General features: G+C 33.6%; 2 protein-coding genes across 2 annotated transcripts; both read left to right on the forward strand.

Annotated features, from left to right (window-relative positions):
* The first annotated feature begins 18,021 nt into the window (after positions 1-18,021).
* On the forward strand, positions 18,022-20,798 carry BDBG_05927 (cell division cycle 20-like protein 1, cofactor-APC complex). The gene is made up of 2 exons (XM_002623707.2): positions 18,022-18,898; positions 18,998-20,798. Exons 1-2 carry the CDS (start codon positions 18,354-18,356, stop codon positions 19,842-19,844), a joined length of 1,392 nt encoding a protein of 463 aa, XP_002623753.1. The 5' UTR covers positions 18,022-18,353; the 3' UTR covers positions 19,845-20,798.
* A 922-nt stretch (positions 20,799-21,720) lies between these two features.
* Positions 21,721-25,623, forward strand: BDBG_05928 (protein HIR1; the record flags this gene model as incomplete). The annotated part of the gene is made up of 5 exons (XM_002623708.2): positions 21,721-21,757; positions 21,886-21,960; positions 22,137-22,358; positions 22,473-25,382; positions 25,478-25,623. The coding sequence occupies 5 exons, from the start codon at positions 21,721-21,723 to the stop codon at positions 25,621-25,623; spliced, it is 3,390 nt and encodes a 1,129-aa protein (XP_002623754.1).
* Positions 25,624-25,827: the final 204 nt, after the last annotated feature.

Below are 25,827 nucleotides of genomic sequence, written 5' to 3' on the forward strand. Positions count from 1 at the left end.
GTTAACTGTTTTATATCTAAAAGAATCATACAACTTTTCTTTGATGAAATGAAATAAGACAAGACTGAGATAAAAATAGAAGTGCTGTAAGAATCTTCAATCTCACTCATTTTATTTATAATATACACTGCATATCTATTCAAAGATAGAAATATGAAAATAGAGTGATCTCTGAGTTATATAGATAATATTGATCTAGTCTACAGCTCAAAAACTATTAAAGAGAATTTAAAAGTGATTGAAAAAGCTGCAAAGAAAATCTTTGTCAGAGCAGATATCAATTAAATTCAATTTAATATAAATAAAACTGAGTTAATTTATTTCTTTTCTAAATTCAATGAGAAAGAACTATCTCTAACTCTTTTAAATAGAGAGATTAAACTCAGTTTAAATGTCAAATAATTAGAAGTATGATTAAACTTCAAGGTGAATTTTAAATATTATATTCAATAAAGAACTGTTAAGGCAGAAAGACTATTAAACAACATTATACAACTATTAAATACAGAGAGAGGTCTATTCTTCCAGGCTATGAGATAGTTATATACAGCCTGTATTACCTCAGTAGCTGATTATGAAGTTCAAGTTTGATGAAATAACTAAGAGAATTTCACTGAACTCTTTCAAAGTTTGTAAAACAGAGTTTTGAGAAGAATTCTGAGAGCATTCAAATTATCTTCTATTAAAGTAATGAAAATTAAAGCTTCAATTTCTTCTTCTGCTATTAGATTTGAAAAGGCCTCTATGAACTATGCTCTGAGAGTTATAAAGATAAGCTTAAATTATATAATCAGAGAAAGAGTCTCTTCTTCATTTTCATTAATTAACTCTGGAAATAAACTGAATTGAAATAGATTTCTTGATTGAAATAAAAATAATTCTTCAAAGAAAATGTCTTCTTAACTGTACAGACTATGCTCACTGATTAAAAATCAATTTTCTTCTTTAAATGTTGAAAAAGTTGATCATGAGAAGTTATCTTTATGAAGAGAAAAGCTTGAATCTCTTATAGACTTATAAATAAGTGAACTATCTAAAGAGAAAGAATATAAACAGCATTTAAAGAGAATTTCTACAATCAATATAAAAGACTCTATTCTGATTTATTCAGATGACTTAAAAAATGAGAATTTGAATAGATTAGATGCAGACATTACTTATACTGAAGATAATATTAATTTTATCTCAGATTTCTGAAATTTAGGCTGTGAATCTGAAGTCTTTGACACTGAACTATTTATAATAGTGAAAGCTTTCAAACTTATTAAAATAAAATCTCATAAAAGAGAAAATAGTTTGAAAGAGATATGAATATTCTCTGATAGTCAAGCTGCTTTAAAAAGACTTAGAAATAGTCAGATTTATAATAGTCAAATGAATCTTGAACTGATCTTAAACTTCATTTTAAAAATTCAAAAGAGAAGAATATCAAAGCTGATAATTCATCTGCACTGAGTTTCTGCTCATATGAATATTTATGATAATGAATTGACTGATTCATCTGCAAAGAAAGATTCAGAATTAAGCAGATCTATTCAAAAAATTATATTCTGATCTTTTATAAAGAGAAAAATAAAAGAATCTTGTTTAAATAAGTGAAATGAAAGCTGGCAGAAACAAAAGAAGAGTATACATTATTCAAGACTTAAAATAAAACCCAAGTGGAAATCTTGTTCAATTAAATGTAAAAAGAAAATATTCTCATCTATAATATAGCTGAAATTAGAACATGGCTATTTCAAATCTTATATGCAAAGATTTGATGATAGATTTGATTCAATAGAATGCTCATTCTGCAATGTACATGAGAATTCTGAGCATATTATAATGCACTGTGCATTATATAATAGTCTCAGAGTCAGATTGAAAGAGAAGTATAATCTAAATTAATTAAATATAAGATTCTTATTCTCAACTGAGACAGGAATTAAATACTTAATAGACTTTCTATCAGAAACTCAAGCAGCTACAAGAAAATGACTGAATTCAGAAATATCTGAATATGAAGAGGAGGAAATTGATCACATATAATCTGTTAAAACAGCTATATACTATCTTTTAATAATTTGTTTTATTACAGTCTCTCTTTATTTTACTTTACTTTTTTCTTTCTATTCTTTTCTATCTATCTATTTAATGTGTCTATCTTTAAGACTGTGTTCTCTTTTCTTTTGTCATGATATTATCAAATGATTTCAAAGTATCAGAAGATGTTAAAATACTGCAATTTGTAAACAGTTTTTGTATTCTGAGCAGGAATTTTCTGATTTTATATATCTGAAATTAGTGAATGTATAATAGTTAACTTTATAGATATAGGAAAAACCCTGAGAACTAAAAGTTCTCAGATAGATGTCATAGTCTCTGACTGTATACATCTATAATTGAAGAATAATAATAATAATAAGTTTCAAAGTTAGTATTATAGTTCTATGTAATATAAAGTATTATCAAAGATTGTTACTTATTAGAGAATTATATTTCACTGTCTTTATATCTCTAACATTTGCTTATTCAAATATCTGATAGTTGACATTGTAGTAGTCTCAGATTAATTTAATATATAAGTCTTATTTCTTCTCTGTTCAATCTTGAGAAGTATAAATATTAACTTAATAGAAGAAATCTAATAGAGATGCTATAGCATAGTACTCTGTAAAAGATTGTTCAGTTTTACTGTAATAATATATCAGTTTATCTCTTTCAGTAATAACAGCCTGTGCTATAGTATTATCTCAGACTGAATTTCTTTTTAAGTGATTCAACTACTTCTTAAGATAAGTAAATAAACTGTTATACACTCATCAGACTAACTGTAGTATTGATATATAAGTAATTAAAACTATCTTAGTTATCTTATAAAACTGAAATAGTAAACTAATTACATATTTCAACTGAGTTTACTTTATATCAGAAAGTTTCAATGTCTGAATCTTTTTCTAATCAGAGTGTTACACTCAATAATTGATTATCTGATATAATTGAAAAGTCTGAACTATTATCTTATATATTAAACTTCACTGTATTCTAACATTCTATATCATATTCAGTGATGTGACTAATTTATTTATTTATTAAATATTATAAAATTCTTATTATTATTTAAAGAAGATATAAATTGTATTAACAAGGTTTTAAATCTGTGATATTTAAATTATTAGTTAATCTATTCAAAATTAACAGTAGTATTATCAAAAAGTATTATTAAAAAGTATTATTAAAAAGTATTATTAAAAAACATTATCTCTTATTAGAGTGAATGTAAAAGTTACTTGAGTAATTACTTTCATCTTATTCTCATCTCAAGAATCAGTCGTCTCATTATTCTTCATCTCAATGTTAAGATTCTTTATCAGTGTTTATATTACAAGTTAAATCACATAAGCAATGTAAAAGATATAATCTTATTTATTATTCTAGAAATACAAAGTCAATTTTTGCTTCAAGCTCTTTATTATAGTGTAGTTATTCACAGTATTATCAGTTATAATTGTAAGAAGACTGAGACTAATATCTTAATAGTTATTTTTAATCATAGTTATTAATATCTCTATTATATAATTCTTAGTAGAACTACTGATTAATAATTCAAATTCAATTAATATCTCTTAATAAGTTCAGTTCTTATCAATGTAATAACATATCACTTTTATAAATATAAGATTATTTATACTAGTTTATGTATTCACTGTAAGAGATACTCTTTAATAATTCTTTAACTCTGATTCTAGATATTATATATTAACTTTGTAGTATATCTTGAGATTGAACTGAAGACAGAATTGATGTGAAATATAAAGATTTAAATTAAGTATTTGAAGAAGTGTTCAGAATTCAGAGTTTTTAATGAATTAAAGAGAAAGATTCAGAGATATATATATATAAAGTAATTATTCACAGAAGTTATCAGATAAGAGTTTTAAAATCACAGTACTAATATATAATTATTTTTACATAATTTTCTTTAAATAAGAAAGTTAGTATTACTAAAAATTATCATCTGATAGAGTAACTTATCAGCTCAGTAGTAATTTTCTGATTATTTTTCTTTTATTATCTACATTCTGATAACTTCAGATGTTAAGAAATTTCATCAGAGTTATAATCAGTTCATGCTAAATATTTCTGAATAAAGTTGTAGTAATTATAGCAGAGAGATGACTCTTCAGTAATCTGTAATATAATCTATTAATAATTATTTCATAGTTTATCTCAGTGTTTGTGTTGAGTTTTTCATAAATTTTGTGACCTGAAATCAGATATGAAGAATGAAGTGATTATTTATTATAATTAAAAGAGAGTATTCTGTGTTGAATTGTAAATAATATAGACTTTGTAATTTATAGTAATTTCTTGAAGAGTTTATGAATCTTTAATAGAAGTAAAAGAAGTAAAAGAAGTGAATTCAGAAGATATAATAATAATTTAAAAAAGATAATAATTTATTTTCAATAACTGATCACTGATATGTATAAGAAGAATTAATATAAAAGAAAATAATCTTCTTTCTTAACTTAGTTATAATTTTAGTACTAACTCAGATTGAATATCATTGATGTATAAAAGTAAATAAATAATCTTGATTAATAATCTCTATCATATTTCTTGAAATATATTAATATTATGAAAGAGAGTGTTATTAAATTATATTATCAGATAATATCATTAAAAATATATTAATATTATAAATATTAATATTGAAAAAATGTTGATACTTATACATTATAGTGATTTGTGAATCATGATAGTTAAATATGTATATATATATTATTTCTGATATTGATAATTGATTATAACTTGTACAATAATTTTTGAAAACTCAAAATTAATTTCAATTATTAACTAATAGTTATAAACTTATAACTAACTAATATAAAAAGAAAAAAACTTTTTCTACTTATTATCTTTCTTCTCTTTCTTATTCTTGTTATTATTCTTTATAATTCACTTCTTCTTTTTATTCTTCTTCTTCTTCTTCTTATCTGAGATGATAATTATCTTAAAATCTCTCTTCACTATCTTCTTAAAGAAGAGTTCTCACTGCTTTCTCTTAGCTAGATTAATCTATGTCTCAAAATCCTGTATTTTCTAGTCTGCTGTCTCAGGTTTCATCTCAGTAGTAAGCAGATTAACATGCTCAGAGAGCAGAGCTGTTTTCTCAATATTCTGAATTATAAAGTGCATTTGAGACCTGAACAAGATCTTAATTCTCTTCTTCTCTATCAGCTTCTGCTAATTAATTAGAGAACAGAAGTGTTATTAAAAATCATTATCTCTTAATAAAAAACTTATCAGTTTTGACTTCTTTATCTTCTACTTTAATATCTTCTCAATCTTCTTCTACTGTTACTTATTTATAGTAATACTTTTCTTCTCTCTCTCTCTCTCTCTCTTAGTCTTAAATCATTCTCAGAACTTCTTCTAATCTTATCACTACTATATAAGACTCTTCACTGTCTTCTTTTTCAATCTCTTATAGATAATGTCATTCATATTATTTCTATACTTAGTTCAGTCTAAATCTATCAGAAGTGTTACTTAAAATTATTATTATTTTACTCTCTTACAGAGTCTCTTTAAGATATTATAATATATTTTATAATCTATCTCTCTGTACTTGAACATCTTCTTCTTCTCTCTCTTCAATCTTTATTATTATTATTCTTCAATTATAGATGTATGCAGTCAGAGACTATGACATCTATCTGAGAACTTTTAGTTCTCAGAGTTTTTCCTATATCTGTAAAGTTAACTATTATACATTCATCAATTTCAGATATATAAAATCAGAAAATTCCAGCTCAGAATATAAAAACTGTTTACAAATTGCAGTGTTTTAACATCTTCTGATACTTTGAAACCATTTGACAATATCATGACAAAGGAAAAGAGAACACAGTCTTAAAGATAGACACATTAAATAGATAGACAGAAAGAAATTGAAAGAAAAAGATAAAGTAAAGAAAGACTGTAGCAAAACAAATTATTAAAAAATAGTATATAGCTGTTTTAACAGACTATATCTGGTTGATTTTCTCCTCTTCATATTCAGATAATTCTGAATTTAGCAATTTTCTTGTAGCTGCTTGAGTTTCTGATAGAAAGTCTACTAAGTATTTAATTCCTGTCTCAGTTGAGAATAAGAATCTCATATTTAATTGATTTAGATTGTAAGAGGCCTACGCCGAATAGATCAGTATCATATTGATAGGTCTTATATAACAAAGATAAAAATGTTAAAGAAGAAAGGAAAGAGAAAGTGCGAGAATCAGCGATTGAGATGAATATTTATACACGTATGTGATGGCGTACGCGGTGAAGCTTCGAGATGGGAGAATATACGCGCGTTCATAGCAGCTGAGGATCAGTGATTGAGAATGACTGAGAATTGAAGCATACATGTTCAAGAATGAAGTGATTGAAATCTGTAAAGTGTAATGAAATAGTCTATATAATTGATCAGGCGCAGCCCACTATATTAGCCCCTTCTTTCAGAAGCAGTTCTCATCAGTCAAGAACTGCTGTTTCAGATAATACAGAACTCAGAGTTCAGGTCAGTTAATCATAGTCAACTCATTTCACAAGATATTATCAGCTGCAGTCACAGAGTCTCTTCTCAAGAATATTCTCAATCTCTCACTCAAGCTCATTATCTTCTTCTATGATGCCTGGTAACTATCAGTCAGAAGTCAGTTAAAAAGAGAATGAATCAGTGACAGTGCAGTGAAGTAAGCTTGTATAAAATATATTATAAATCTCTAATAATATGTCAAGACAGTAGTTATAACTATCTAGAACTTCTATCACTTTATACTTGATATGATGGTAATCTAGTGTATGAGATGAATGTATAATTCATATATTCTTAAGATTCAATTATATCAGATCTTCTATCTTATATTATTCAGTGAGATCTTGATAAACATTGATTTAATTCTCTTGATCTTACTTTACAGTTATCATGAAGACCTCTGCTCAATCACAGATATCTCAGAGTTTTATTACTATATTATCAGCAATCTGAATTAAACTGCAGAAGTTCAGTATGAACTGTGTAATCTCTAGAAGATTCAACACTTTCATGTGATATTCATATATAAGAAAGAATGAGCTTATATCTGTTAAAATAACATCTTAATCATTGATAGCAATCTCTGTATGTAGAAGAAGATTATACTAATTATCTTATAAGTGATTACAGAACTTTCAGAGATAATTCTTCACAGTCTGAATTATCTGTTCTGATACATTATCAGTCTCAGAGTGATAGACAGTTAATAGACAGTATATAATCTTGAGAACTTGACAGATTCTTGTTCAGAAAATACTCACAAATTGACAGCTTTAATTCAATACTATAGATCTCAGTAATTCATATATCTGATAGAATGAGCTCTGTAGAAAAGCTTCAGTGACTTATTCAGCATTCATCTTATTACAAGATTTCAGTATTACATCTTTACTCAATTAATTCATGATAATTAGAATGTTTCTACAATTCTTACTCTCAGATAGATTGATAGTGAAGTTAATTACTACATCTTATCAGATTCTATTAAAGATATTGAGTGATTTTAATAGATCTTTTCTACAGTTCTTTTATAAGATAATAGAAGAACAGTGATTGCAGTTTCAGATAAAGTGTCTGATACTATTTAATATCTCAGATTAGTAGAACTCTCAGAAGATTATTCTATACAGTTATTCACAGTCTGAATAATCAGTTATATATAAATTATACATCTCTTGCATTATCTGAGTGTGTAAGAGTTTGAAGTGAGAGACTCAGTATTATTCATGAAATCATAGAGTATTATTATTATCAATTGAATATTCTGAGATATCAGTTCTTATATATAGTTCTGAGAGAAATCAGAATGTTTCTTAACATACTGCTTTAGTAAGAGTCTGAAGAAGTTCATTTATCTGAGCTGCTATATGTCACAGTTTATTCAGTGTAGAAGAAGTAAAGATATTAATAATAGTTCTAACTGAGAAAGTATATATAGTGTCATAAACTGTTCTATCTTGATTAACTAGTATCTTTGAGTTCAAGAGCCAGTGCTCTTAATTCATTCAGTGAGTATCTGTTACATCAGATAACATATCTTACTCTTATTATAAGAGAACATCTGTCATCAAGTTCTGGCTATCAGAATGATAGTGTATTGTAAAATGAAAGTAACTTAAGAACTCAGATTATCACATCTATCATTCAGTGAGTTTATAAGTAGTTGTGAAGTATTTAAGATTCTTATAATCTATGACTATCTCAAATTCAGAAACACTTTGAAGTTCAGAGTCTCATTCTTCTAAATAGTGTATAATTGTAAGAAGTTTCTTATCATAGATCTCATAATTGCATTCAGCAGGACTCAGTTTCTTAGATATGAAGACACATGATTATAGAATTTCTTTATTATTATATTATAATATTACTTCTTCTATTATATAGTTAGAGAAATCAGCTTCAACAACTGTCTTGTAATCAGAATTAAATATTATTAGTAGAGAAGTATTAATAAACATCTTCTTCATCTGTATAAATGCAGCTTCAGTATTTACTAATTATTGAAATACTGAGTCTTTCTTAGTGAGATCTGTAAGTAATCTCATAATATCTGAGAAGTTTTATATAAATTGCTGATAGAAGTTAGTAAATCTGATGAAGCTTTGTACATCTTTCACAGTACACAGAGCTTCTTATTCAAGAATAACAGAGACTTTCTCAGAATTTATTTAAATTCTCTTATCAGCTTCTATAATAAAACTCAGATACTTGATACTCTTGACTTTAAAATCACACTTATTAATATCTATTGATAGTTCTGCTTCTTATAGTTATTATAATATCTTTTGCATGTGCTCTTGATATTCTTTTCTGAATTCATCAGTGAAGATGAAGATGTTATCTAGATAAGTAGATACAAACTTATTAAGAAAATCTCAGAGTACTCAGTTGATATACTTCTGAAATATACTGAGAATGTTAATCAGTTCAAAGAGTGTGACTATTCATTCAAAAAGGTTATAATATGTTCAGAATACTGTAAGTTATTCATCTTCTTCAGTGATCTGAATCTTATGAAATGCAGTGATAATATCTAGTTTTATAAACTATTAAGCTTATCTGATCCATGCTAGGGTTTTATTAATGAGAGATAAGAGATATTAATCTTTCTTTGTCAATCTGTTCAGATCTCAGTAGTTCACACAGAACTGAAGTTCTTCACCTGATTTCTTTGCAAAGAGAATAGAGACTGCAGTGAAAGAGTTACTAACATGTATAAATTCTTTATTTAACAGATCATTGAGTATCTTTTAAAGAAGAAGAAGTTCATCTTGAGACATGTTATAAAGAGACTCTCATAGCAGTTTAAGATTCTTATCATTCTTTTTCTCTAACTTAATACTGTGATTCACTCTGAGATCTTGTAAGAAGAGTATATTTATAATATTATCTTATCAGAAGATATCTAGATATTCATAATATTATTAAGAGAGTTTTGTATAAGAATCTGTTATTATAATATGAGATAATTTTTCAAGAGTCTTTTTAATATCAGTCAGACTGATGAAATAGATTAATATATAATTCTGCTATCAGTGATTCTTTCAGTAACTTCTTTTTCTAAGCATTTTATAGATATTGACAGAGATCTGTATCAGGTCAATAGTCTTATAAATATCATCTTTGTGAATTCTATTATTATTAGAGAATATCAAGCTTCTGTTTCAAGTGTTTAATAAGATGTCTTATTCAGATAGTCAGGCAAGTTCTAGTATAAGATTGTAATCAAGATTATCAACTTCATATACATAGACATCTTCATATTAATGTTCTCTCACATCTATAGTCAGCTTTATTATATAACAGATATAAATATCTTTTAGATTATTAAATTCTACAAGAAGTTGAGATTTTGATAAAGAGATACACTGAAGATTATAATATCTTATGACTGAAGATTTTATCATTGCATAGTGACATAGACTGCTGTCTATCATGGCTTTCATATTATACATATTATCAATCACAGTAGATACAAGAATCATATTCATTACTATCTTCTCTTCAAATTATTGTCATCTAACCTCTTCAAGCTTCTGTTTGTAAATTTGAATAAAAGCTAATCTTTTTTCTGTTTCACTGAGACATTCTTATAGTTATCTTCTGAATCTTTCTCTAATGTAATGTGATTGATGCAGACAGACACTGATTCATTCTTTGAATGAGAAGATGCTGATCTTTCTCTTAAGTATGAAGGCATATAGATTAATCAGCAGTTGAAAGCAATGTATTCTTATCAGTTACAGTTGATACACACTTCATATTGACATTGATTAGTGACTTCTTTGAGAGTGATCTCAGAGACTCAGAAGCCTGTCCAGACAGCAGAGACTCTTGCTTATATATAGACATTTGAGTCTACTCAATTCATGACATCTGCATCATTGTTATTCCTCAGTACAGGTATATAAGTCACTGAAGTATAACATCTTCTGTCACTATTCTGTATATTCTTGAGCTTAGTAAGATAATCATTCATTATTCAGAGCTGTGTGCAGAAGTCTTCATAAGTCTAGTCTTCATCTATACTTATAAAAGCTTGTAAGAGTTTAAAAGTTAATGTCTTCTTAAGCATGCTAATCTTTATTTAATTCTCTTAAGATTAATCATCTACTTCTAGAATCTTAGTGTTGAAGTCAGAGATAAATGTTGTAAAAGAAATGTTTCTCTATCAAGCACTCTGTAGTTAATCTAATGCTTTCTGTTGCATAGCAGTGTCTCAGAACAGAATATCAAGATATTTCATAATATTATCAGGTGTTTATAATACTGATTCATATACTTTCATTCATGAATAAAACTTCTGTTTTGTATAATCTTTCAATTGTTCATTGATATATTAATCTTGATTAATTAATAAACTGATGACATCTTCATCTACACTCAGTTTCATGAGTATTTCCATTCTTCATGATGAGTAGAGAGTGAGATTGAAAGCATTGAAATATGTAGAAGCATCTAAGCATTCTTTCAGTGCTTTTATATTTAATTCTGTAGATGTTGAAATCATGTAAGTTAGTTATTGAATCTCTTTATATTGACATTGTTGAGTTGCATGCATATCAGCTATTTATTGTTATTGTAGTTTCAACATTACTTAGAGCCACTGTGACACTGCATCTATACTTGTGTTCAAGAGTTTCATATTATTATTAGATATGGTTATATCAATCATTGAATGTGTAATCATATTCTCATATATCTGAGTGTCAGAACTCTCAGATCTTTCACTGATATTCTCTTATAAGATCTTATTCTCTTCATAAGATCTTGTTACAGAGCCAGGGTAACTGGCAAGCAAGCTTCTATCTGAGAACTATCTAAGAACTCAGTGTTCACTTAACTGTTTGACTGTTTCTCTATTTCTTACACATTGTTACATGTTCAGATATCTCTTGATGAATAATTGTTTCTGATGAGAAGACAATGAATGTTTTTATAGTGTAAGAGACCTACACTGAATAGATCAGTATCATATTAATAGGTCTTATATAACAAAGATAAAAACATTAGAGAAGGAAGAAAAGAGAAAGTGCAAGAATCAGTGATCAAGATGGATATTTATACATGTATGTGATGATGTACATGGTGGAGCTTCGGGGCGGGAGAATATACGCGCGTTCATAGTGACCGAGGATCAGCAATTGAGAATGGCTGAGAATCGGAGCGTACACATTCAAGAATGAAGTGGTTGGGATCTGTGAAGTGTAATGGAATAGTCTATATGATTGATCGGGCGCAGCCCGCTACATAGATCATACTTCTCTTTCAATCTGACTCTGAGACTATTGTATAATGCACAGTGCATTATAATATACTCAGAATTCTCATTTGTATTGCAGAATAAGCATTCTATTGAGTCAAATCTATCATCAAATCTTTGTATATAAGATTTAAAATAGCCATGTCCTAGTTTCAGCTGTTATTATTATTATTATTCTTCAATTATAGATATATACAGTCAGAGACTATGACATCTACCTAAGAACTTTTAGTTCTCAGGGTTTTTCCTATATCTATAAAGTTAACTATTATACATTCATCAATTTCAGATATATAAAATCAGAAAATTCCAGCTCAGAATATAAAAACTGTTTACAAATTGCAGTGTTTTAACATCTTCTGATACTTTGAAATCATTTGACAATATCATGACAAAGGAAAAGAGAACACAGTCTTAAAGATAGACACATTAAATAGATAGATAGAAAGAAATTGAAAGAAAAAGATAAAGTAAAGAAAGACTGTAATAAAACAAATTATTAAAAGATAATATATAGCTGTTTTAACAGACTATATCTGGTTGATTTCCTCCTCTTCATATTCAGATAATTCTGAATTTAGTCATTTTCTTATAGCTGCTTGAGTTTCTGATAGAAAGTCTATTAAGTATTTAATTTCTGTCTCAGTTGAGAATAAGAATCTCATATTTAATTGATTTAGATCATACTTCTCTTTCAATCTGACTCTGAGACTATTGTATAATACACAGTATATTATAATATACTCAGAATTCTCATTTATATTACAGAATAAGCATTCTATTGAGTTAAATCTATCATCAAATCTTTGTATATAAGATTTGAAATAGCCATGTCCTAGTTTCAGCTGTATTATAGATGAGAATATTTTCTTTTTATATTTAATTGAACAAGATTTTCACTTGGGTTTTGTTTCAAATCTTGAATAATGTATACTCTTCTTTTATTTCTGCTAGCTTTCATTTCACTTATCTAAATAAGATTCTTTTATTTTTCTCTTTATAAAAGACCAGAACATAATTTTTTGAATAGATCTGCTTAATTCTGCACTCTTTTTTACAGCTGAATCAGCCAATTCATTGTCATGAATATTCATATGAGCAGGAACTCAGTGCAGATGAATTATCAGCTTTGATATTCTTCTCTTTTGAATTTTTAAAACAGAGTTTAAGATCAGTTCAAGATTCATTTGATCATTATAAATCTGACTATTTCTAAGTCTTTTTAAAGCAGCTTGACTATCAGAGAATATTTATATCTCTTTTAAACAATTTCCTCTTTTATGAGATTTTATTTCAATGAGTTTGAAAGCTTTCACTATTATAAATAGTTCAGCATCAAAGACTTCACATTCACAGTCTAGATTTCAGAAATCTGAGATAAAATTGATATTATCTTCAGTATAAGCAATGCCTGTGTCTAATCTATTCAAGTTCTCATTTTTTGAGTCATCTGAATAAATCAGAATAGAGTCTTTTATATTAATTGTAGAAATTCTCTTCAAATACTGTTCATATTCTTTCTCTTTTGATAGTTCACTTATTTATAAGTGTATAAGAGATTCAAGCTTTTCTCTTCAGAGAGATAACTTCTCATGATTAACTTTTTCAATATTTAAAGAAGAAAATTGATTTTTAATCAGAGAGCATAGTCTGTACAGTTGAGATGATATTTTCTTTGAAGAATTATTTTCATTTCAATCAAGAAATCTATTTCAATCCAGTTCATTTTCAGAGTTAATTAATGAAAATGAAGAAGAGACTCTTTCTCTAATTATATGATTTGAGCTCATCTTTACAACTCTCAGAGCATAGTTCATACAGGCCTTTTTAAATCTAATAGCAGAAGAAGGAATTGAAGCTTCAATTTTCATTGCTTTAATAGAAGATGATTTGAATGCTCTCAGAATTCTTCTCAAGGCTCTGTTTTACAGACTTTGAAAGAGTTCAGTGAAATTCTCTTGATTATTTCATCAAACTTGAACTTTATAATCAGCTACTGATGTAATACAGGCTATATATAACTATCTCATAGTCTGAAAGAATAGACCTCTCTCTGTATTTGATAGTCTGATTATGTTATTCAATAGTCTTTCTGCCTTGACAGTTCTTTGTTGTATGTGATATTTAAAATTCAACTTGAAGTTTAATCATACTTCTAATTATTTGACATTTACACTGGGTTTAATCTCTCTATTTAAAAGAGTTAGAGATAGTTCTTTCTTATTGAATTTAGAAAAGAAATGAATTAACTCAGTTTTATTCATATTAAATTGAATTTAATTGATATCTGCTCTAACAAAGATTTTCTTTGCAGCTTCTTCAATTACTTTCAAATTCTCTTTGATAGTTTTTAAGCTGTAGACTAGATCAATATCATTTACATAACTCAGAGATTGCACTATTCTCATATTTCTATTTTTAAATAGATATGCAGTGTATATTGTAAATAAAATGAATGAGATTAAAGATCTCTGTGATACTTCTATTTTTATCTCAGTCTTGTCTTATTTCATTCCATCAAAGAAGAGTTGTATAATTCTTTTAGATATAAAACAGTTAACTCATTTTATTAGAGAAAGTGACAGTTTTAATATCTTCAATATCTGAATTAACTTTGACTTTGAAACATGATCAAATGCTTCTTTTATATTAATAAAAACTGCAGTTGAGACCAGACTCTCATGCTTTGCTATTTAAATATTATGAACAACTGAGAGAACAGTGTCAATTACAGAACACTGTTTTCTATCTCTTATTTATTTACTGAATAAAAGAGAATCACTTATAGAGCTTATAAAAGATAGTTGAGTAACTATTATCTTTTCTAAAACCTTTTCTAGGCAGTTCAACAGAGATATTACTCTATATGACTTAGAAATTAAAGTTTTTCTATTAGGTTTTGCAAGAATCACTCCAGTGACTTCTCTTCAGCATTCAGAATGATATTCATTTTTCAAGAGATTGAAAAAGAGCTCAAAATATTCATTCTTTAAGTAGGAATATGTATTTTGAATAATCAAGTGATTAATTGAATCAGGACCTGCAGCAGTTTTAACAGAACTTGAGAAGATAGCTGACTCTAATTCATCTTGTGTAAGATCAGGCTATTCCCAGTCATTTTCATCAATGTAGTTGAGAAGTGATATATTCTCTTTCTCTGAATCTGAATCTGAATCTCTCTTCAATCTGTGACAGTGCTCATGTGTCTTGATAGTTCACAGAATCACAGAATATTTGAAGAGAAATAACATGATTAATTTTGATAAGTATTAAGAGAAGATGAAGACAGAAAAGACAGCTAGCAATGATATAATAATAATAATAATAATAATAATGATAATAATAATAATGATGATGATAATAATAATAATAATAATAATAATAATGAAACAGAGAGTGCATCAGAATATATTAATTAACTTATTAAATATAAAGAGACAAAGAAACTATTAATAACTTTCAGAGATATATAGAAACAGCTACAGTATTACATAGTAATATTATCTTTATTTAATATATACACTATTGATATTTCTTGTATACAGTTATTATATAATCAATATCAGAGATACATGCAGAAAACAGATCTTTATTACTAGAAAGAATAATTACAGTAATTCTCTATTTTTATATTATAAGAATAAGTTATTTTTATTTCTTTCTTCTCTCTTTTCTCTTCTTCTTTAACTCATTACTAAGTTCAAGCTAATATGAAAACTATTAAAATACTCTTAGAAACTCTTAAATTGAAGAGTATAGATTAATTAAAATTTAAATACAGATATATTAAATTATATTTAATAATACTAATTATTCATTCTTTTTTTAATAAAATAATAGTTATGTCTTCTCTTTCCTCTCTTAAATAAAACATAACCTGTGAAAAGTGAGTATCATATCAGACTATAATAATTAACACAGTCTCAGTATATAGAGCTGTATACACACAGCATATACTGAACTGAGAGACTGTGTGAATTACAAATTAGTAACAGTATCTCAGAGAGAGTCATACAGTGTGAAAAAGCTGCAACTCTCAGTTATATATATAGAGAGTGAATTGCTGCAGTAAGTGTATATACATTGTATAAAAGTAACACTTTTTAATAATACTCAGTTTCTGATATCATGAAAATAGAGTCTCTCTGTGAGATCTGTTTTTATCAGAAGTTAAGAGATCTTATATTCTTCAAGATCATCTTCATATATCTTATCTATGAAATTAATAAAGAAAATCATTGATTTCAGTGTTTTACTCTTGATATTATTCAAGTGATAGCAGAGTTCACTCTGATCATACTTTTTAAGTGTATATTTTCTAATTATTCATATTTATACAGATATATACTGATTATTTATTAAATAATATTAAGATAATAACTTATCACAGCTGTGTTACTCTTATTATAAGAGATATACAGTTAGTAATAAATATTATAAAGACTCTGAGAAGTAAGTATTTTAAGAATGCTGCAGCTCTGCAATCTTGATTTTTTTATTTTTATTTTTTATTTTTTTCTTTTTTTTGTATTTTATATTTTTTTTATAATTAAAATTATATGAATTATGATCTGTGTTCAGAAAAGTAATAATATTTGATAATACTCTCTATTAAATTTTCAACAAATGAGCACTATATTATAATATTATATAAGTGAGAAATAATTTCATAATTTCATTTAATATCATTCTTAATAATAAGATCAGAATGAAAATGTGACTAAGAATTTAAATATATTCTTTATCTAAGACTAGATTTTTATTTGAAAAGTGAATCTGAAATCTTTAATATTTAAAATAACATGATTTGAGATTAATGTGATGAATACAAATTATAATCAGAAGTAATACTTTTAAATAATATAATAACTGTAAAGTTTGATTCTGATCTCAGACATAGTTACACAGTCAGTCTACTTATAAAATTATTCTTTAAGAGTTGAGTATTATCTTTGTCAATTTAATTTATTCAATTTCTTATAAATAAGACTTAATCTCTGTTAACTTCTATAAGCAGTCTATTGAAAAACATGATATCTAAGATCTTATATTTTAGATAGATATAATCAGTTCTTATAGTAATCAGATATTTAATAAAAGTATAATTTAAGTCTTTTAACTTAGCAGTCATACTAATCAGCTTTTTAAATAGATAGATTCTATAAATAGTAGATCTCTCAGAAAAGTTATTCTCTATAATAGTTTATAAAGTATAAGTACATAACTTAAATTTCTTAAGTATAGTAAAATAAGTCTTGATCTACAGAATAATTGCAGATTATATGTAATTATATAATTAAAAATTGTATTCTTTTCAGAAATATTATATATTTATAGTAATATTTTTATTAAGATTATTATTTTTAAGTATATTATCAGTTTCTAACTATTCTATAGTTAAAAGAATTTCCTCTCTTCATATTAAATAGTTAATAAATTTAGTGAGAATTATTAATTCTTTAATAAGTTTTACTTAGCTTCTGAATTCTTTAAGAATTTTTATTATAATAGATATCTTCTCTTTCTATTAAAAATATTCTGTTAGATCTGCTTTTATCTTATTATTTAAAGTCACTTCTACTAATCTTTATTCACTCAATCTTATACTGAACTCTTGTAATTTCTAGTCTTATATAAGTCTTCTTACTTACTGAGTTATTATTATTTCAGTTACTTAAGTTCTCTGTATTATCTGATATCTCACTGATATCTTCAACTGAGTCTTTATATTTATTATTAAACTTATCAGACTGTTTCTCTGTGATTATTTCTCTCAGCTTCTCAGAAGCTGTCTTCTGATTTATTATTAATATTAATAATAATCTGTGATCTTACATCTGCTGTTCTGATGTTTTCTTGTTTCTCTGTCTTAAAGATATGTATTCTTGTATTAAGTCAGATATCTCTTCAGATCTTAGATTAATTATGAGTTCAATCACTTAATAAATCATCTAGACACACTTATAATGATGTATGAAGATATCAATTTGCATATTATTACAGTTCTTAAGGCTTGTGAAAGAGCTTCATAACCTCTTGAAGAATAACATAGTTATGTTGTGTGTGTGTAATCTATCTACACGAGTTACACTAAATGAATAGGTTGGGGTGGCACGTGACTAGGGTAGGTGTAGTAATCAAGAGCTCAGTCACCACCAGCACACTGCTGGTAGAAGAGCCGATCAACCCGGGACCCCCAACATGATTGTATTAATTAATTAATTTAAACGCTTTTTCTTACAATAATTTTTCTGTAATAATAGCTTCACATTAATTATTCAATAATTTTCCAGTTAATTTTTCTAATTTCAATTTTACGAAGTTATATTTATAATTCGGAGCTCGGCAAATCTTTCCGGATTGGGCCCTTATGAGATGTTCCCGCTTTCCCGCAAGGTCAGAATGAGTCCGCAAAACATCCAGACTGACTGTTTGTTCTCCGGCTTTCTGCTTTCCGCCAAACCTTCCATTTAATTCTGCATATAGCCTACTAGGTGCCTTCAGCTATATACAGACAATATGGACGCAGCAACGCGGCGGGTATTATCGAGCGGCGTGCGGTTGCACCTGCCAAACCACCTACTAATATCCAGAGCCGCTTCCCGCTCCTTCATTCCCGCAACCGCCACACTCCCCTCCACTACCAGCTCACTGTCCTCCTCTTCCTCGCCCAGACCCCGCGTATCAACATGTCCCAACCAAACTCGACACTTCACAAACACTCCCCGCCCCCTTGCGGGCGAAAATTCCTTTGGCTTCCCCTCCAGCGCTCAACCGGGGCCAACCACCTACTTCTCACACAGACAATCACTGCCCATGAACACGGTGATCAGGTTCGTGCCACAGCAGACCGCGTGGATTGTGGAGCGCATGGGGAAGTTTAATCGGATTCTCGAGCCCGGGTTGGCGATCCTAGTGCCGTTTTTGGACCGTATCGCGTACGTTAAGAGTTTGAAGGAGGCGGCGATTGAGATTCCGAGTCAGAACGCGATTACAGCGGATAACGTTACTTTGGAGTTGGATGGTGTGTTATATACGAGGGTTTTTGATGCTTATAAGGCTAGGTATCTTCCTTTTTGTCAAGATTCGCGCGTTCTCTTACTAAAGTTATATTGATATGAGGGGACGGTGAATTGCTGACTCTTTTTTCTTTTCCGCTACAGTTACGGGGTGGAGGATGCGGAATACGCCATTTCGCAACTTGCACAGACTACAATGCGATCAGAAATTGGCCAACTTACTCTGGATCATGTGCTGAAGGAGCGTGCAACGCTCAACACGAATATTACGCAGGCGATCAACGAGGCTGCGCAGGACTGGGGTGTTGTTTGTCTTCGATATGAAATCCGAGATATCCATGCCCCCGACGGCGTGGTTGCCGCTATGCACCGCCAAGTCACCGCGGAGAGGTCCAAGCGAGCCGAAATCCTGGAGTCCGAGGGTCAGAGACAGAGTGCCATTAACATCGCGGAGGGCCGCAAGCAGTCCGTCATCCTTGCCTCCGAGGCCCTTCGGAGCGAGCAGATTAACATGGCCACGGGTGAGGCGGAAGCGATCATGCTCAAGGCCGCTGCAACGGCGAAGGGGATTGATGCTGTGGCCAAAGCCATGCGGGACGGCCAGGAGAATGCCCAGGGTGCCGTCAGTCTGAGCGTTGCCGAGAAATATGTCGAGGCCTTCTCGAAGCTGGCGCGCGAGGGCACCGCTGTTGTTGTTCCTGGGAATGTCGGGGATATTAGTGGTATGATTGCCAGTGCCATGGCCGTCTATGGGAAGGTGAACGAAGGGCAAGTTAAGGCTATGGCTGCAAAAGCGATTGGGGCACGGGAGCAGGGATCACAAGAAGACGGTGGAGAAGGCGAGGAAGGGTCCAAGAAGAGGACGAGGGCCGGGGAGCTGACGCAGAATCACTTCGGAGACACCGCTAAAAACATTCCTGCGCCGCCAGGGGACGTTGCGGATAGTGTGCTTGAGGGATTCGAGCAAACGAGTCAGCGGAGAAAGTCGTGATTTGACTAACTCAAACTGCCACCCATACGCTCGTCGTCCCGTCTATTAGCTTTCAAAACTGAATGTACTGTCCGGATTTCACCGTTATCACCATTTCTCTCTCTCGCCCCCCATTCCTTTCTTGTTTGATCACCCCACTTCGAGTATATCATCAGCCTTTTCATCCCTATTTATTTGCCTCGTTTTTTCCAATTAGGTTCTGAAAAAAGAAAACCAGGGAAGGATTTTTTTGTCTACGCCGCTCAGCATTTTGAAGGAGCCAGTGAATTTGATCCTTTTTAAGTTTTTTTCAGTCGTCTCATTTTATTTCTACTTCTACGTGCGTCGGTTTTTCCACAGGGCATCCGGCCAGCAGAACAAAAGGAGGGGAGGTCAAGAGTGTACTTGTATTCTAACTATCGTGTGTGTAAATATACCAACTGTTAAATCTCTCTATTTTCTCTCTATTTATCTCTCTATTTATTATAGAAAAACCAACTTTTCAATGCAAAAATCGCTGTAGGATGACATCACATGCACCTCATCAAAAATATTTGAGCTCCAGCTCATAAAGCTCAGATCAATCTTCAAATCTTCAATCTTTTTTTCATTCTGCTCTTTTCATACATTCTCTACAGTATTTACATTCCTTATACTCTTCTCTATGTTCATTTTTTGATCTCTGTGTTCATGGCATACACTGCTAAATGCTATGTAACATGATCTCATGTGATAACATGTGCATCTCTTTGAATTCATGGATGGGATTGAACAGCTGGCTCTGCAGCCTGTATGACTCTGATTAATCTGATAGGGGTGATAGGGGTGATACGGGGTGGAAGAGGGTGGTAGGGGTGGTAGAGGTAGTGGTGGCGGTAGAGAGGGTAGAGAGCAGAAGAGATGATAGAAGTGGTAAGAGAGAGGTGGAAGTAGAGAGTGGAAGTGATAGGGGGGCTGCGGTGCGGTAGAGGCGGTGGTAGGGTAGAGGGGATAGGGGTAGAGGGTGGAAATGATAGAGGGGGGTGCGCAAGCAGCAAAGCGAGCGTAAGCGAGCGTTTGATGCTTGTAACTAATAAAAAAAACAATGGATAAATTAAAATGCAGCTACACAGTCCGATTGTTATAACTTATATCAAAGATCAGCCATCCATGCAATACATGGCATGGTCGACCAGGCTCCTCTTCCCCAGACTCAAAGCAGCTCGGCCAAACTCTGTTCCTTGAAATTGGCACCACGCCGCAGAAAACGCGGAACCAAGCAGGCAACGCCCGCGCCAACTCCCCCAAAACCTCTCACTCAACGACACCTTCAACGATCACCAACCACCACAACCACTCCGGCCACGTTAGCACCGGCATCAACACAACACGACACAACCTCCCGCTACTCACAGCTAGGAGGACGAAAGATTGACCAACCCGACTGTGTTCCCCTTCGTCTCGCCCCGTCCTTCGCATTCTGCTCGTCCACTCATTCATGTATTTATTGGATAGGGAGGACACAACTGATTATTCCATACACTCCGCTCTCCCCGCGGCTGGACCCCTCGAAGAACCTCGATTCTCCTCCGGCAAAGTATTCCCGCGCTACCATTAAAGCTCTGAGATGCTCGAGTCCTCTGCGCCCTGTTTTCATACCGTATTCCACTCACCCACACCCGCACCCGCACCTGCACCTGCACCTGCATTCGCGCAAGCCCAGTAGCCAAGAAAAGAGTTAAATCGCAAAGGCACGCATAGAGCGAGGAGGAGACGACGGCACGGGGCGGATAGTAGCCAGAGCGACGTCGAGAGGGAAATAGGAAACGCGCAAAGGGGGAAAGCTCGGGAAAGGAGACGAGGAGAAGGAAAAAGTGAGATTGGGCAATAGAGACAGGGCAGAGGAGCAAAAGGGAAGATGCATATTATCAAGCCTGTTTGGCTGACGCATGGGGGTATGTGCTCTTTTTTTCACTGTTTACTACGTGCCTATTTGTATCCGCGCTGGCGGGGACAATGTATTCCTTTTTACTTCCTTCGATTGCTAAGTTTGCTAACCTAATGGTGCTCTGTTATACTATAGGTGAACGGAAAGATTTCGAGGTCTACAGCTGCGATGTTTCGCCGGATGGGAAGAGACTTGTTACAGCTGCTGGAGGTGAGCGCTCGATTTTTGGTTGCGATGCATGCATATATACATAAACCACTTTCTCTTCGTTTTTCCGACACCAAGTCCCCTGCGGACATGCCCTGACCTGTGTGAATGGGATTTTTGAGGGATTTACACTCAGGATAATGGCTTGGTGTCTTATCTCTAACTCAAGAATTGCATAGATGGCCATGTTCGTATCTGGTCAACAGACGCAATCTACAATGTCGCTGACCCTGCCTCTGCGAAAAAACCACGCCAGCTGGCATCCATGAGTAATCATTCCGGGACCATTCATGCCGTGCGATTCTCGCCAAATGGCAGATACGTTGCGTCTGGGGCGGATGATAAGATTGTTTGTATCTATGTGCTAGAATCAAATCCGCCATCGCATGCGTCGAGCTTTGGTAAGGGTGCTTTTATCTATCTGAAACTACAACAACAAACGCGCTATTATTTGTGTTTTTGTACTTCTCCTCTTTTCTATTTCTGAACTTAGATATTAATGTATTTTTTGTTAGGCACAAATGAACCGCCTCCAGTTGAGAACTGGCGAACAATACGCAGATTGATCGGTCACGATAACGATGTCCAAGATCTTGGCTGGTCGTATGATTCTTCCATTCTTGTCTCCGTTGGCTTGGACTCGAAGGTTGTGGTATGGTCAGGCCATACCTTTGAGAAGTTGAAGACGATCTCCAACCACCAGAGTCACGTCAAAGGCATTACCTTTGATCCGGCGAACAAGTACTTTGCTACAGCAGGTGATGATAGGACTGTGCGGATATTCCGCTTCACACCACCAACCCCGAACTCAACGGCCCACGATCAGATGAATAACTTCGTTCTGGAGCAAACGATATCCGCGCCGTTTGTCAACTCGCCCCTTACTACGTATTTTAGGAGATGTTCTTGGTCGCCGGACGGTAACCATATCGCTGCTGCCAATGCTGTTAATGGACCCGTCAGCTCCGTCGCGATAGTTAACCGTGGATCTTGGGATGGGGATATCAATTTAATCGGCCATGAGGGCCCTATTGAAGTTTGCGCGTTTTCACCTCGGTTATACGATTCACAGCCTACCAGTAGACCCCCTGTTGATAAACAGGGCCATCCGATGCATTCGCTGGTTACCGTCATTGCCTGCGCTGGCGCGGATAAATCCCTCAGTATATGGATCACAAGCAACCCACGACCAGTCGTAGTCACACAGGACCTAGCCGCCAAAGCCATCTCAGACCTGTCTTGGTCGCCAGATGGCAAATCGTTATTTGTGACAGCTCTGGACGGTACGATCCTTTGTGTCCGATTTGAAAACAACGAACTGGGAAAGCCTATGCCCTTAGAAGAGAATGAAAAGTCACTTACGAAATTCGGCACGAATAGAAGGGGTGCTGGCATCGTCGAGTCTACTAATGGCTTGTTACTAGAGGAAAAGAGCAAGGCTGGTGAGATTAAGGGAGTCGAAGGCCGTATGGGTGCTTTGATGGGAGATGGCCATGTTTCTACTGATCGGGGTGCCAATAGCGCGTCGGTCAATCTGCCTTCTAATGCGACGACTCCTGCTGGAGCTTCTACGCCAATTGGTGGTGGTACTAACGTTTCCCAGAAAGGCCAACCTAATGGGCCTGTGAACGGGACCAGTGAGGAGCAAGATAAGCCGGACCCGTATGCGGCCAAACTCGAGAGGCTCAAACAAAGACCTACCTATACCAAGGATGGGAAAAAGCGCATTCAACCTCTCCTTGTCTCGGGTGCAGGCGGTGCGGAGTCGTCCCTCCCCCAATCACGGTTGGTGGCTACGGCGATGAACACTAGCGTAAGACCTGACGGCCCGGACTCAATACTAGATCTCTCAAAACCATTTGACGCCCTGCCGAAAGGCGGTCTAGCGGCTCTACTATTTGGGAATAAGCGAAAATTTGCACAGATTGAAGGGGCGGATGAGGAGGTGTCTGTCGAGAAGAGAGTTGCATTGGCTTCGGAAAATGGATCTGTGCCCATTCTGGCAAATGCGACTGAAGGTCTGCGACCTGCGCAGCCTGGAGATGCTCAAGGAGGGCCTCGACCGACTCCAGAGTTTATCAGGCCCGCTGTGGTTAATCCGTGTATGGCGATTAGCCAACTACGGTTAGCTGTGCCAAAGATCAGAAGCCATATTTTGCAAGCGATAGATTCGTCAGGAAACCCTACTACTTTAGCAGATACAACGGCAGCAACGGGGGCGGGGGGGAACTCAGGAGCCCCGCCAAGGCCTAAAGCAGATATCATTTTCGAAGCTCGTAACCCTCCTGCCTCTTCCGGCCGTCATATAGATCGGGAACCAGTACGGATTACTCTTACGCGCGGAGATCAACCACTGTGGCAGGATTTCATCCCAAAAACAGTTCTTCTCGTCACAGGCAACCGCAAATTATGGTCTGCAGCATCGGAGGATGGATCAGTATATATCTGGACGCCAGCAGGACGTCGACTGCTCAATGCTCTGGTCTTGGAGGCCCAACCTGTGATTCTGGAATGTAACGGGCCATGGGTTCTCTGCATAAATGCGGTGGGCATGTGCTACGTGTGGAACGTGACTACGTTGTCCTCTCCTCACCCACCAATCTCCCTCGCTCCAATCCTGGACGCAGCAGTTCACACCCTAGGCCCCAACGCTACCCCTGCACCCGCAATTAATGCTGCTCGATTAAACTCCGAAGGTCGCATAATCGTCACACTCTCCAACGGAGACGGCTACAGCTACTCCCCTGCCCTATATACCTGGCAAAGGATGTCCGAGGGCTGGTGGGCCGTTGGCAGCCAGTACTGGAACACTAAAGACTCGTCCATCGGGAACCTGCAGTCTATCTCCGCTTCTTCTCCCTCATCTGCTGCTGCGATTGCTCCTAGTAGTCGACAGGACGGTGAAACTCGAACAACACCGGTGTCAGCAGGCGTGATCCCCTTCCTCGAACGTAACACCACAGACGAGGCACTCGTGCGAGGTCGTGGGTTCTTCCTACAGCGTTTGATTAAGGCACTTCTCTCCCGCGAGGGATTCGAGGGCTTTGAGGCTGGCGTCTCTGTTGCCCATCTAGAAAACCGTGTTGCCGCCGCACTCGCCCTTGGCGCCAAGGAGGAGTTCCGCCTTTATCTTTCCATGTATGCAAAACGGCTCGGGGCTGAGGGAGCGAAAATGAAAGCGGAAGAGTTACTGGAAGGGCTTCTTGGCGGCATTTTTGAGGATTGCGCGAATGAGGTTGATGAGGATAGCTGTTATACTAACGGTGTTGCGAGGAGGATGGAGGGAGGAGCGGTGAAGTCTAAGGAGTTATCATTAGCTCAGGGTAGTAAGGAAGAATCCGGACCTGGTACCTGGGGCAACGGTTCGGATAAGCTTTGCGGATGGCCAAGGAGGACGCTGTTGAACGAGGTTGTCTTAGCTTTAGGTGCGCCTTTTATTTCCCCCCTTTTCTTGCCTTTTTATTATTTCTTTGTTGTCAAACATTTTTATCCTTTTATCTGATTATTAAATCTGCTATAGGTAAGCATCGAGACCTTCAACGTGTCACCGTCCCGTATGCCCAACTTCTTGGGATTCTGGATGGCGATCAGGATCAAGAAGGAGATCAGACCCAGGATCAAGATCAGGACATGGATCGAAGTGGGGAAGATGTGATGGTCACGTAACGTATTCATTTGCGTCAAATCTCCTTTTCCTCTTTTCCTTTGCTTTTTTTGGCGTTTCATCTACAACTCGGACAGTAGCTCAAATCTTTTATGGGGTTGGTGGAATATTTTGCTGTGGCTCTTCCTTTTTTTTCCCGCACTCTGATTCCCGCTTTTGTTCATGTTTATTTTATACTTACTTCTCCCTTTGTTTTATCTACTGTG

This window comes from Blastomyces gilchristii, assembly GCF_000003855.2.
Source record: "Blastomyces gilchristii SLH14081 genomic scaffold supercont1.12, whole genome shotgun sequence".
NCBI lineage: Eukaryota > Fungi > Ascomycota > Eurotiomycetes > Onygenales > Ajellomycetaceae > Blastomyces > Blastomyces gilchristii.